Source organism: Phodopus roborovskii, unplaced genomic scaffold (assembly GCF_943737965.1).
Source record: "Phodopus roborovskii unplaced genomic scaffold, PHOROB, whole genome shotgun sequence".
Classification (NCBI taxonomy): Eukaryota; Metazoa; Chordata; class Mammalia; order Rodentia; family Cricetidae; genus Phodopus; species Phodopus roborovskii.
In genome coordinates, this window is record NW_026125075.1 from 69170 (window position 1) to 83634 (window position 14465).

Genomic DNA, 14465 nt, shown 5'->3' on the forward strand with positions numbered 1-14465 from the left:
GCAACTGGAGTTACAGATGTTTGTGAGCCACCATGTGGGTGTTGGGCATCAAACCTGGGTCCTCTAGGAGAATAACCAGTGCTTCTAACTGCTGAACCATCTCTCCAGCCACCAAAGGTGCTGCTTTTGAGAACTAACTAACATGCGGTGTCAGGTGTCAATGTTTCATAAGGCAAAGTTAGCTTTGTTGTTCTGTGACCCTGGCTGCTCTTGACATTGAGAGTCATGGAGTCACTCCATTATGTGACCTGGTTGAGATGGCTGTTGGGGACCAGTTAGCACAGTGGTACCCTGAGTAGGCTCCATGCTTGTGAAGCATCTCCTTCCTATGCCAGTTTCTGACCCTTGGGACAACCTGGTAGCATGGACATTGTCTACCTGCTGGTGATAATGGGACAGCCTGTCTAGAAGTATACATTCTAGTTCACATGGAGCTCTGACTCACTGCTCCTCCCAGAGGCCCAGAGCTATAGATGGTGGCCCAGAACCATAGGTGCCCTCCTGGAGTTCTGGAAGGTGGCAGGAGTCTTACCTGTGTTGCCCAGCATGCTGACTGGCTTTAAGGAATGTCTGTTTGTGGACAAACTACAGGGACCCTGGTGGGCCAGATGTGGTATGGGTGTGTGGAGGGAGGAGCTTGCTTTGAGTAGGTTCTTGGTAGGCATGGAGTCTCAATACTGCCTGAAGGGGTGGAGTCTGGTGTGAGGATGTCTGTTGGATGATTGTCTAGACAGCTGTCTAGAGGCTGGGCAGGGGCATCCCACTCAGGTCCTTACTGCTCGGGAAGGAAAAAAAAAAGGTGCTGTTGTCCTTTCTGGGACCATGGTCATGACTTTCCAAAGCTCAACTACCCAGTGTCACAGGATCTTCTGATCTTGTACTTAGTTCATTAATTGTTAAATTTTAGAAGTGTTGTTTTTTTAATGTTTTCTTTTCAAGTTCTTGTAGAATGGACTTTTTGATTAGCCTAGATAAATACACCCCAAAATTTCCAGTTCCTGAATCTAATAGCTTCTTCAGCTTGTAGTTGGGGCGATGGTCTGTCTCTGCAGGGTTTTCAGAAGCCAGTGGTGACAGCTGCCTAGAGTGTCTCATAGTCCACTACCCCTAGTCCCAGCCCCATGGCTCCTAAGGCATGCCCTTTAGAAAGCCAGTTTGTCCTGTCACTGCGGCAGCTTTACGAACTTATTACACTTTTCCTCAGCTAACTCTGAAATCTCTGTTTGCCCAGATGAGGAGAAGAGTCGACCTGATATTTTCCATGCACTGAAGATGGGTAAGTGCCTCAGAAAGCAGCTTCAGATGTTGAAGAGTCTGAGGCCATGCCCTCAGGCCCGACCCCTGCACCTATCCATGGGTACAAGGAATCTGCTTAAAGAAATGCAGTTTGAGGCCTTTGCTTTGTTTCTTTTTCCCCCCTCAATAGTTTTTAATCTTGTGAAATTATAATTCACTCTCCCCAGGGAAGTGTGGGTCCTGGGGCCTGTATTTATTAAAGCATTCTACACACAGATTCTGGAATACACTCCCATGTTCCTACTGTCCCACAGCTAGATGCTGAGCTGTACTGGCTTCTCTCTCTATGGCCTCAGTTTTGTTATGACAGAAGGGCCCTTTATCCCAGAGTTTCCATGTGTGTGAGAGAATATATCACATGCATGCCATGGCATCAGGTAGAGACCAGAGGTCAGCTCCTGGGGTTGCTCAAATCCCATCCTCCTTCTTTCCATCATGAGAGGGTTTTTCTTACTATTCTGTGTTATATGCCAGACCAGTCAGCCTGCAACCTGCTGGGGCTCTCCTGTTTCCTGCCTTCCTACAGGAACAATGAGATTACAGATACCTCTACTGTCTGCCTTTTGTGTGAGCCAGAGATTTGAACTCAATTCCTTATGCTTGCATGGCAAGCACTTTTACGCACTGGTCCATATCCTAAACCCCCAGACACCACCTTCAGGCAGCCCTCCTGGATCTGCCCTCACCACCTAGAACTGTATTTTTCCTCTGCAGGTCTGTGACCCCTCCTCACTCTCCCTATTCCCTGAGACAGAGGAAGTACTTTTGTTTGCTCATGTGCTGGTTTCCATCTGCAGTAGACAGAGGGATCTGAGTGGGGCTCTCTGTGACCTGCCTTAGTGCTCCCCCAATGACTACAGCAGAGGTAGAGTAAGCAGATGTTCATCATAGGAGACAACTGTATACATGAGCGTGTGATGCCATGGGTCACCTGGGCTCCTGCTGTTTGTAGGAAACTTCCAGCTGGTCAAGGAGATTGCTGATGAAGACCCCAACCACGTGAATCTGGTCAACGGGGACGGGGCGACCCCACTGATGCTGGCAGCTGTCACAGGACAGTTGCCCCTGGTACAGCTGCTGGTGGAGAAGCATGCAGACATGGACAAGCAAGACAGCGTGCATGGCTGGACAGCCCTTATGCAGGCCACCTACCATGGGTCTGTGTCTCCCACTTCCTCTACAAGTCCCTCCACAAGTTCCTCCAGGTGCTCTGGCTGGGGGAAATGGGGTTTTCTGACCTGAGTTACAACCTGTGAGGACACTGAGGCCTGCAGAAAAGATGGAAGGAGTAGGGGCTCGTTTCAGTCAGCCTCCTGCCTCTGTCCAGGGCACTCGCTAGCTAGCCTGCAGTGGAATTTCCTGCTGGCTGTGGAAACCCGTGCAGCAGGCACATCTTAGACAGAAAGATACATTTCTCTTGTTTGTTTTCAGGTGAACAGTGTGTTGGCTCATTTGGAGTTTTCACATGGTGGTTCAGACACCTCCATTAAGCATCCCCTCTGTGATGTGAACAGCGGTCACACATGCCTGGGCTTTCCATGACCTTAGACACTTATAGTCATCTTGATCTCCATTAAAATAATGTAATTATCCTGGCCAGGTGGGCTGTCACCCTCCTGCAGGCCTCTTTGGGAACATCATATAGCTGCTAAATGTCCTGTTCCCCTTAGGGCCTTTCCTCTTGCCTGGTTCAACTGGCCACATCACATTTACACTCCTGCACTGGCTATGTTATCCGATAAGCCTAAAATCTCTGACTCTGCAGAAGCTTCTGGAAGGTCTCTGCAGGTCTTGGCTACAGAGGGTAGGTGTGGTGGCTGAGCACTTTGGGGCAGAGACCCTGGTTTTTATTGCCATTAAAGAAGGAGCATGAGGACTGATACAAAGCACATTTGCTTCTGAGCTGCTAGGTGATAGGACCTGATGGGCCTCGAGGACAATAATAGATTGCCCATGCCCTGCTTAAACATCAAAAGGCTGTGTGCCTGGTTAATGTTGCCAGGCTTGTTGTCTGGGAACATAGTCACACTTTTCCTGTCGCTTGATGGATTAGCCAATTTTGTGTCGCTCTTAACAAAATGCCCAAGGCAGTTAATTTATGAAGAAGATTCACTTTGCCTCATGATTCTAGAGGTTTCTATTCAAGTTGGAGCAGACCCAAGGCTTCCAACCTCTGGTGAAAGTATCCATGGCATGGACAGTGTCTTAGTTAGGCTTTCTATTGCTGTGAAGAGACACCAACTCAACTTATTTATTTATTGTTTTTTTGTTTTTGTTTTTTGAGACAGGGTTTCTCTGTGTAGCCCTGACTGTCCTGGAACTCACTCTGTAAAACAAGTTGGCTTTGAACTCACAGAGCCTGCCTCTGCCTCCCAAGTGCTAGTATTAAAGGCGTGAGTCATCACCATCTGGCCTGACCATGGCAACTCTTATAAAGGGAAACATTTAATGGGGTGGCTTACAGTTCAGAGGTTCAGTCCATTACCATCATGGTGGAACATTGTGGTGGTACAGGCAGACATGGTGCCGGAGAAGGAGCTGAGAATTCTGCATTTTGATCCACAGACAACAGGAAGTAGTCTGAGACACTTGACATGGCTTGAGCATATATGAGACCTTAATGCCCATCCCCACAGTGACACACTTCCTCCAGCAAGGCCACACTCATCCCAACAAAACCATACCTCCTAGTAGTGCCACTCCATATGAGCTTATGGAGGCCAATTATATTCAAACCACTACAGGTAGGGAGCAAGTGTCCAAACAAATGCTCAATCCAGGGGACAAAGCCAGAGGTTCATAACCCCCTTTTGGGACATATACACAATGATCCCTATAAGGCTCTATATGGCCCTGCCTCTAATGATCCATTCACAGCATCTTCCTGTGACCAGTCCTTTGCATATGGGCTGTAGGGTTATCAATATTCACATGAGAATAGGGAATCTAACTGCCTGCCTCTTTGCTCCCCAGAAATAAAGAAATTGTCAAGTATCTGCTAAATCAAGGGGCTGATGTTGCTCTTCGGGCCAAAAATGGGTACACAGCCTTTGACCTAGTGATGCTCCTGAACGATCCTGGTGAGTAAGCCTACAGACAGTACTCAGCCTCCGTGACCTTCCTCACCCATAACCATATGAAGTTCCTCCCATAACCGTATGAAGTCTATGCTGATCTGTAGAAAAACCAGTCTCAGGTGTCAAGGGCATACCCCATGCTCTTGGGACATTCTCTATTAGCCTCCTTCCAGCAACAGCTACCATGTAGTTGCTGCGGGGAGAGGGCATACAAGGGCATGTGGCTTTGCAGGCTATTAAGGATCTAGACCCATTCTGTGGTCATAGCCAGAAATGCTAAATGACTTTGCAGGAAACATAAAGGGCCTTTGACTAGACAAGCCAACCCCATTCTGCTCCATGTGAGGGGCTGCAGGCCAAGCTCCTGCTCTGGTGTGTCCACCATATTTGCCAATGGCCCTGCTGCTCCCCTCCATTCCCCTGCTGGTCCTCTCTAAGGGCTGGGGATTCCAAATAGGAGTTGAGTCTCTGGCACATTATTATCTCCATTATCCCGGAGGTTCATTCTAGAAACAGAGGAATTCAGAGCCAGCCATTGGCTTTGAGCCCAAGTTGGGATCCCAACCCCAAGCTGTAGGCTTTAAAAAAAAAAAAAAAAAAAAAAAAAAAAAAAACAAAAAACTACACTTACTTCATGCATGCCGCAGTGTATGTGGTCAGAGGACTGGCAGAATCTAATTTTCTCTTTCCACCCTGTGTGTTTTTTGGGATTGTACACACGCGCCAGGCCTGGTAGCAGATGCCGTTGCCCTCTGGACCATCTCTACACCTCAGCCTTGTTTCTTCCCCTTCTAAGATATGGTCTCATTGTGTAGCCCAGATTGGCCTTAAACTCAGCCTCCTGACTGGGCATGTTGGCATGCTCCATACCCATTCTTAGTGTTCGGGGACTTTTTCATGATTAGAAACATTTTTGTATGTATGATTGTTTTGCTTACACATATGTCTATGAGGCACATATATGCAGTGCCCATGAAGGTCAGAGAGTGCATTGGATCCTCTGGAACTAGAGCTACAGCCACATGAACTGTCATGAGGGCACTGGAAACAAAACCCTGGTCCTCTCTGCAAGAGGAATAAACACTCTGAACTGCTGAGCTATTTTTTTAGCCTCTAGGTTTTTAAGTGAAAATTTTGTTCAAAATTTCATCCAAACACTTGTCTGTTACCGAATGCTTAGAGGACTGGTTGGTACTTTGTCTTTCTTATTTACTGCTGCATCCTAAAGGGCATTAGAAAGGGATGGACAGGTAGAAGAGTGGCAGGTGAGTCCAGGTGATCCCCAGCACAGGACCTCCTCCTGGGGGACCTGGGGGATGCTTCCCTCGCTGTACATTCCCCACCAAGGAGCCCTGAGTGCTTTCTTTACATTCTTGTCCAACAAGATTGCACTTAAATTTTTTGTTTGGTTTTTTTTTTTTTTTTGAGACAGGGCTTCTCTGTATTGCTTTGGAGCTTGTCCTGGAACTCACGCTGTAGACCAGCCTGGCCTTGAACTCACAGAGATCCACCTGCCTCTGCCTCCCAAGTGCTAGGATTAAAGGTGTGTGCCACTAATGCCTGGCTACATTTAAATTTTTTTTATTTGCATTTATTTTATGCTGATTTTCATCTGGTGCCAAAGATTTTGTTCTGTAGTTTCCCCCGAGATATGGTTTGCTTCTGTGCAGCCTCCTCTTAAGGGACATTGTGTTCCTTTTCAGTGAGGTTGTCTCAGGGAGGCAGGGGAGTTCACCTCTGGGTTAAAATGGGCACGAAAGCTTAAGTTTTATGGTGCATCTTTTTTGTTGTTGTTTAATTAACATTTTTTTCATTCATTTTACTACCGACCATAGGACCATAGTGCCCCCTCCTTATCTGTTCCCATTCCCATCCATTTCCTCCTCCTTCATTCCTCCCCCTGAATAAAGGCTGACAAGGTAATCCAGCATGGAAAACAGGTTCCCCAAAGCCAGTTAAGTGCCAAGGATAGGTCCTGATCTCACTGCTAGGAGCCTTAAAAACAGATCAAGCTACACAATTGTCAGTCACCTTCAGAGGGCCTACATGGGTCCCCTGCAGGCTCCCTGACTGTTGATCTCGAGTCCATGTGCTCCCAGGAACTCAGGTCAGCTGTCTTTGTGGGTTCATTCCCCTGATGGTGCATCTGAAGTTCAACTGTGCATCTTAGGTGCTTGGCTTAGCTGGAAATGTTCAGTGGCTGGAGAATCAGCATCTAAATCTTAAGTTCAGCATCACCCTCTGCATTTGTAAGTGTGTGTAGAAAAATTGAACACTGTTTTGGGGGCCACTGATGCAGTGCCCATGCTTGGCATTCCTGCCAACTCTCCCAATATACTGCTGGAATAGCACACACTGATTCTTTAATGACAACCTTGGGATACTTGATGATGTTTTAGATATGCATACCTCTGTTGGTCTGGGCAGTTTCCACAGGTGTCCTTAAAGTGAACATGAAGATTTGAACCTCTTGATTTGCATGGGTTTTGTAGGGTTTTCTGGGTCAGGAGAATAGTGAGCCATTTTCATAGACGCTTGCAGGAAGTACTAATGTGATTTAAAATCCTCCTTAGTGCATACTGAGTTCCAGCATCTTGAGCTTCCAAGGAATTCCCTTGAAATCCCCGAGTTGTGTTTATGTGCTGCTGGTTAATGCCACCTCCTTATGAGCCACACAGAGGGACTGTGTAATTTACCTGCCATTACCCAGGGTAGGATAGAGATAGAATAGGGACTGCTGTAGTCTGGCTGCGATCCTGTGCTTTTCAGTGCTCAATCTCCTGACTTCTGCGACGGAAGGGAGGGTGTCTCTGAGGACAGCAAGCGGAGAGATGAGGAGGTTGAGCTGGGGACTCGTGAGTTATGCCTGCCCTGGTGTTGCAGGACTGAGTTCTAAGTCCGAAAAGGGTTGATTTGGGCCCTTCCCTGGAAGATGTATTCACAGCTCAAATGCTGTCTTTTGTGCCCATAGACACTGAACTTGTTCGACTGCTGGCATCTGTGTGCATGCAGGTGAATAAGGACCGAGGCCGGCCCAGCCACCGGCCACCCCTGCCCCACTCGAAGGCCAGACAACCCTGGAGCATCCCCATGCTGCCTGACGACAAGGGAGGACTGAAGGTATGCCTTCTTCCTCTTTGAGAGGGCTGGGGAAGGAGTTGGCCAGCAATGTGATCGTTAAGGGTTGATTGGTAGCACCTGCCTGGCACCTAGGAAGGGGAGGCCTATTCTTTCATGCCTGCAGCTGACTTCCGTCTCTTCCCTCTCACACAGTCGTGGTGGAGCCGGATGTCCAACAGGTTCCGAAAGCTGAAACTTATGCAGACGCTGCCACGTGGGCTGGCTGCCAATCAGCCTTTGCCTTTCTCTGAGGATCCTGAGCTGGCACTGGACTCCACCATGCGGGCACCCCCCCAGGACAGGAGCAGCCGCCTTGGACCACCTGAAGTAGTCCATGCAACCAAAGACAGCGGTGAGAAGGGTTGCATGTGGGTTAGTTCCCAGCAGAGCACCAAGGCTCAGGTCCCACCCCCCGAGCTACTGGCCATGAGATGGTGTGGGGATGAGACACAGGAGCAGTGGCTGGTCTGGGAGACACTAGAAGTAGGCAGACACCATGCCAACTGTACTAAAGTGGGCGGCAGTAAGCAGCACAGGAGCCCGTGTCCCAGTTCTAGAGTCCCTGCTAAGGGAGCACAGGCCAGGCACTGCCTCTCTTGCCTTTGATGGTTGGTGTCTGCACAGTCCAATGTGATTGGCTTGTGTCTTGAAATCCAGTGAGCCCCTCCAGTGAGGTAGGGAGCTACACACCACTAGGGGCATTCAACAGACTGAACAACCTCTGCAGGTTGCTGAGGGAGATGTCCACACTGGAAGGAAAATGGGTTGGATAAGATCCCTCCGGCAGTCAGATTCCATCCTGGATCGACCGACCCCTTTGGCACCACTGTTAGAGACAGACATTGAGTGAGCACGCCACTGTTTGACCCAGCATGGCAGCGGCTTCTGGAGAGGCTGAAAACATACTCTCTGAGATGACTTTAAATGCCTTCCATCTATTAGTATATTGAACACCAATTGTTATTAAATATTTAAGTCCCCGGGAGAGCTGGATTTCCAGGACGTGGGGCCCCCAGCGCCATTCTGCAAGCTATGGTCACAGGGAGGGGCATTTCAGGAAGCTTCTATTTGTTTTGCAGGTCCTGGGAGCCCTAGAAGAGAGAAGGAAGATGTGTTACTGACAACCATGGTGAGTGGGGTGCCTAAAAGCATTTAAGGCAAGAGAGGCAGTGCCTGGTCTGTGCTCCCGTAGTGGGGAGCGGAGAACCGGGACACGGGCTCCCGTGCTGGCTACTGCTGCCCACTCTGTTACATTGGCACAGTGACTGCCAGTCCCTGGTTGGTTGATGCTGAGGAGGAGGGGTGAGAGCGTTTGCCTCTGTGTGGCCTCCACAGGTAGATGGGTGATCAGAATGGGCACCGGTGAATGGAACACTGGCTCTTAGGGGTCAGAGCAGATGCCAGCCCTGAACTGTGAAGGAGGCCTTATGATGAGCACTTGGGGTCTCATACAGCTGAAGCTAGCCCCACGCTGTCTGTGTAGCCAAGCGTGAGTTGCTGGAGTTAATGGAAGCAGTCCATCATGCTGGGTTACACAGTACCTGGGCCTTGTGTATGCTAGGGCAACGTTCTTCCAGTGGAGACACACCCCCAGATCTTGGTGGCCAAATCTTAAGTCCTGGCCATGTTGTAGGGACTAGAGAGACAGATTGGTGGCCAGTATTAGGCCATTCTGATGAAGTGGGAGAGTGAGCAAAGGATGTTTCTGGTCTAGGAGAGGTCTCAGTTTCCTGACCTGTACACTTTCGAATTAGGCTAAGCTAAGAGTTCAAATAGCCCCTGATGGGATGATGGTACAAATAAGACAACTTACTCTGTGAAGTTGGGAACCTAGACTCCTCTACTCTCAGTTCTCCATGCATGACCGATCATCTGTTACCAAGGCTACCTCACAGTCTAAGAGCGCTGCCAGAGCTCTGGCCATTCCAGCCTGTGTTAGACTCTCCACTGCTAAACAGAGTCTTTTGAGTGCAACTTAACAGAAAGAAAGATTTCTGAGGGTTTGTGGCTCTAGATTTCCATCTGTGGTGACTCTGAATATCATGGGACAGGAAAACCATTCAGAAGAGGGAGTGGATCCCACGTGTCACTTCTGCTCATGGCAGAGGGGTTACAGTTTAGTCACATGGGCACAGCACACTCTGCAGAAGTCTGTTCCAGGTGGTCAGTCCCTACTAAACTCCAGGGATGTCATTGTTGAAGAGATGTGGAAGGTAGATCCTCACAGAAAAGCTGTGTTCTCTAACTTAGGGGGTAGCTTTTGAATGTGATTGCCCCCCAAGAAGGCTCAGCCTCCTGCCTGGTTCAGAATAAGCACTGTGTGACCTTGACTATGCTATCTCGCCTCTCTGCTGTGGCACAAAAAGTCTCCTGTTAGAGCACCCCTGGCCGGCAGGGGGCAGTATTGTCAAGGACAGGTCAGCCTGAGCCACTGGCCTGTGAAGCAACAGGGTCAGAGATGCAGAGCAGAGTGGTCCTGGCCCTTGTCCACATTCTGCCTGACCAACAGGCCCTCAGGATTACCAAGATCACACATTCAGAGTGAGTCATGGTGGCACTTTTTTGGTTTCCATCCTTTGAAGGTTTTCCTAATCCTTTTTAGCATTTAAGATTGTGGAATCATGTTATACTAATAACAGCAAATACCTCAGCACTTCCTAAGTGTTCAGCTCTTCATACATCCTCACGCAGCCTCCCAGACAGAACCTCACAAGACCAGTGGTATTACAATTTCCCCATAGTGTGTTGGACCTGATTTATTAACAATTTACCATGATTTTTTCCATGTCATTAAAACCTTGTTTAGCCACATCATGTTTAATAGCCGTGTGACAGGACATTCCATCACAGAATGACTTCACCCAAGTCAGACTCATGGGAGTTGCGCCGCGGGGGGGGGGGGGGGCGGCACGATCTATAGCTCTTTTTAATCTTAACAGCTCTGCTGAACATCCGTATTCTCCCATCTCCTTCCTAATTATTCCTCAGGCAAAGAATGTGAAAGTCACTGGCTTCCAGAAGGGTTGCAGCAACTTTACCCAAGGAGTGGAAGTGCCCGGCTGTGGTGGGTTGGCTGCCCTCGGGTAGAGGAAGCTTGTCCATTCCAGAGAGGGTGACACCCATTCATTGACTGGCAGAGAAACTGCTTAGCCCATGAGGGAAACCTGGCTGTTGGGGGATGCTGGCACTCTTCTGTCCTGCTGCTTGTGTGCAGCAGAGGGCACCAGCGTGCCCACTTGGTGGCCCGTGGTGTGTGCTGGTCCATGACTGTTGGCCCCAGGGTGGATATTTGCAGCCATTGGTGCAAAGATGCCTGCCTGCCGCCCCGCCCACCCCCAGGCAGAGTTAGCCGTGGGTTGTCTGTCCCCACGGAGGACCATCTGGCACTTTGTTCAGTCTTTCCTTAATTACCATGAATGTGGAGATGGGAATGTTGCTGCAGACATCCAGCAGTCAGGGCTGTTGGGTTTTATACCAACCCCAGCGGATTCACTGTGTAAAACGGAGTTGGGGTTGAAAACCTGTCAGTGATGGAAGCATGGGTAGGGTGTGGCGGGAGTGGAGGGAGTGGCTGGGCTTGGAGCCCTCAGCTTCTGCGCCTTATACCTTCAGCCCAGCATGGCACATGCTGGCTTTGTAGCTCTGCACCCTCCTCCTGTACCCCTGGGCTGTAGTCTTGCCTACATCCTTCCCATCTTGTGTCTAGAACGTTCTTTGCCCCAGCTTCCCTGCCCTGTCCATTGGGCTCAGTTCTCTGCCACTGCAGAGTGGTCCCCCAGACCCCTACTCTAGCATCTCTTCATCTCTCTGGTTCTCTGTCCCCTGCCCATGCCCTCACCTTGCCACAGTGCACTGGGTTACTGTGAGGAGAGCCTGTAGAGCTATCTGGGCTCCTGTTTCCTGTGGAGAAGTGAGTAGCAACGCCGTCATCTACATACTCGAAAACTGTGTGGAAGCTCCCTGGGCCCATCTAATCCCGCTTGTCTGTTTCAGCTACGGAATGGAGCTCCCTTCCAGAGGCTCCCCAGTGACAAGCTGAAGGCCGTCATCCCACCCTTCCTGCCCCCGTCCAGCTTTGAGCTGTGGAGCTCTGACAGGTCTCGCACCTGTCACAATAGGAAAGCAGACCCCGCAAAGACTGTGCTGCCCCCCAAGAGCAAGCAGGGCCCACCCTGTGGGCTGTGTGAGCACTGACACCGTAAGTCGTCTCATTGCTGGCTGTGACACTGTTCACAGAGATCCGGATGTGAGGCAGCAGAGGGACCTCAGGCACTAGGTCATATCATAGCTGCTTTGTTCTTTGAAGTGAGCCATGTCCCTTAGTCTAAGTAAATCCCACCAAAGAGCTGAGCATGTGGAAAGTTAAAGTGTTGTGGGAGGCGGGGGTGGGGGGGTGGGGGTGGGGATGGGGGTGGGGGTGGTGGTGAGGAGGACAGGAAGGGAACTTCTATCCTCTCTGGGACCCTGGCTCCTCCCTTGTCAGCACAGTTTGAGGATCCACTCCAGCTTGCCTGGTGAGGAACACAGGCCCCAGCCATGGAAGTGACTATCACTGGCCTGGTGGGGGGCGGGTCAAAAATCAGTTCGTGGCTTCTAATGGACTCTAATGTAGCTCAGGCTGTGACCAAGAGCACATGCTAGGGGACACTGTGTGCACTCCTGGTGATTTTGTGGGAGGAGACTTCTGCCCCTTTGGCCACAGTTGTCTGTAACTGGAACCCTTGGTCTGTTTGTGAGCTGCCCACCATGGGGCCAGGTAGTCTTTGGGTGTGTGGACTGTCTACACTGTGGTTACACTAAGTGGGTAAATTGTAGGTGAGGACTTAGGATAGGCCCGATGCTTTGGTGACTGAATGACTATACACACCTGGGACTTCCAGTGTGTCTGCGTGACAAGACTGTCCCAGGGCGGGGCAGTCTGAGGTCCTAGTGGAGACAGGGATGCTGGTATGTTGGGTGTGAGGAGTGGGGTACAACTGTCAATCAGAACATCCCCTACGATCTCTTCCCATGGCTTCCTTTTCTGGAAAATATCACTAACTCCAGGGGCCTGGATGTAAGCACTGATGCTTCATCCCCTCAGTATTCATTGACCTCTTTCTCCGTGAAACACGAGCATGTGTTCTGGGAGCTGGGTGGGCAGCCAGGGAGGCCTCCAGGAGCACACAGCACACAGCAGGGGGAGGGGTAAATGTGATGCCTCACTGCCCTTGTTACCCTAGGCTGCATGCTTTCTTCCAGTGTAGCATGTGCATGTGTGGGTATAGCTGTGCCCTGCTGAGGCCCATGGTGTAAGGGGTGGGGTGGGGGGTGCCTCAGTGACATGACACTTCCATGGACTCTTCCGGCTTGTGGTTGTATCTCTTCAGTCTCTGCCCCTGCCGGCGGCTTCTGTCAGAATTCCCTGTATCACAAGGAGGCCTGAGAGTATACTTGGGGGAGCATCTAGGTGACCTGTTCTGTTCTGCTCTATTCTGATTTCTTTTAGTTCTATTTTATGTTTATGAATGAGTGTTTTACCTGCATGTGTAGTGTTTGCAGAGGCCAGAAGAGAGCTAGACTGTTTGTGAGCCGCCATGTGGGTGCTAGGAACCAAACGTGTGGGTTCCCTGAAAGAGCAGCCGGTACTCCTAATCTTGGAGCCCCCCTCTCCAGCCTCATGTCCCTGTTGGCCTGCCTTTGATGGTACCTCTGAGGTGGTGGCACCTGACAGTTAATATTCATGGGTTCTAGAGAAGAGGACAATTGCCTGCCTTCTGGGGGGTCACCATCCAGACCACTGAAGCCTTTGTTCCTTCTGACTGATTCCCGCATGCCCAGGCCAGGACTGAGGGCAGGCCATGGAAAGAATTGCAGGTCTGAGTGGCCAGGAGGCCATTGATCAACAGTGGATGGTTAGGGTATGCTTATACCCACTGTTGATCCTCTGTGGCCTGCTGTGCTCATCCTGAGTTAATGGGTTGTTAGCAGGTGGAAGCAAGCTCTTTCCCTTGGGGGAGGGACCCCGTTGGGCAGCCTGTGCTGCTGTGCTGTGTGTGGGCAGGAAGGAAGACGCAGTCCTAAGTGATTCCACCTTGCATTTGCAGACTGCTGGCAGGCCAGTGAAATTCCCCAGCATCTCACGAAGCCCAGCCTCCCCTGCCAGCTCTGGGAGCTTCAACCACTCACCTCATTCCTCAGGAGGTGCCAGTGGCGTTGGGGGCATGAGCAGGCTGGGTGGGGAGCTGCATAACCGCTCAGGTGAGTAGCCACAGGCTCCTCAAGAAGATGGGATGGTCCCGGGCCAGGGTATCAACTGGCCCTGAGCTCCATCTACACTCAGTACCAGAAGTGGTTTCACACCAGCCTACTCCTTGGTGTGGCTAGAGAATTCTCAGTGAAGAAACACTCCAGGGTTGTTTTCACTCCATTTTCCCAAGATGGAGCCAAATGAGAAGGAGAAGTGAGGTCCATAATGTTTTTGTTATTTCTTGTAAAATGTTATACAAAATGGAGAAGAACGCCAAGGGTTTTCATGGCGCACAAATTTCTTGAAGGCTAAGCCCGGGGGAACTTCTGTTCTGCCATCCATTGAATGGGCAAGGGTACCAAAGCTCTGAGTGGGGAAGAGACATGTCCAGACTTACCCGGCACTCTGGAAGCAAGGAAATGTCAAGACAGGGACCCCGCAGTTCTACGCCACAGCATGCTTCCAAGTCCTCCCGAAGATCCTGAGGGCTCGCCAAAGCCAGATCTTCCACAGGGACACACCTGTGGCATGCCACTGCATAAGGCATGCACACATCTGGCAGAAAAAAAAAAAAAAACTCGAAGTCCAGATGAGCCAAAAGACAAAAGTGGGGGAAAGGTAGGGAGCACAAGCTCACCCACAGGGGCTCACTCATCACCAGCATTTTGCTGTAACTTTGCAGGGTTTTATTTTGTGCACATTATGGATATTTATAGTCAGAATGATTTGTTGAACACTGTGCC

The 14465-nt window shown here is 50.2% G+C and overlaps 1 protein-coding gene across 1 annotated transcript in view; it reads left to right on the plus strand.

Annotated features, from left to right (window-relative positions):
• Positions 1 to 14465, plus strand: part of LOC127225683 (ankyrin repeat and SAM domain-containing protein 6-like) — a 41158-nt gene that overhangs the window by 9051 nt on the left and 17642 nt on the right. The window contains 9 exon segments of the mRNA XM_051189196.1: positions 1232 to 1276; positions 2249 to 2453; positions 4270 to 4376; positions 7345 to 7493; positions 7647 to 7845; positions 8573 to 8622; positions 11487 to 11639; positions 11641 to 11691; positions 13580 to 13733. Of these exon segments, the coding sequence (XP_051045153.1) occupies positions 1232 to 1276; positions 2249 to 2453; positions 4270 to 4376; positions 7345 to 7493; positions 7647 to 7845; positions 8573 to 8622; positions 11487 to 11639; positions 11641 to 11691; positions 13580 to 13733 (1113 nt within the window).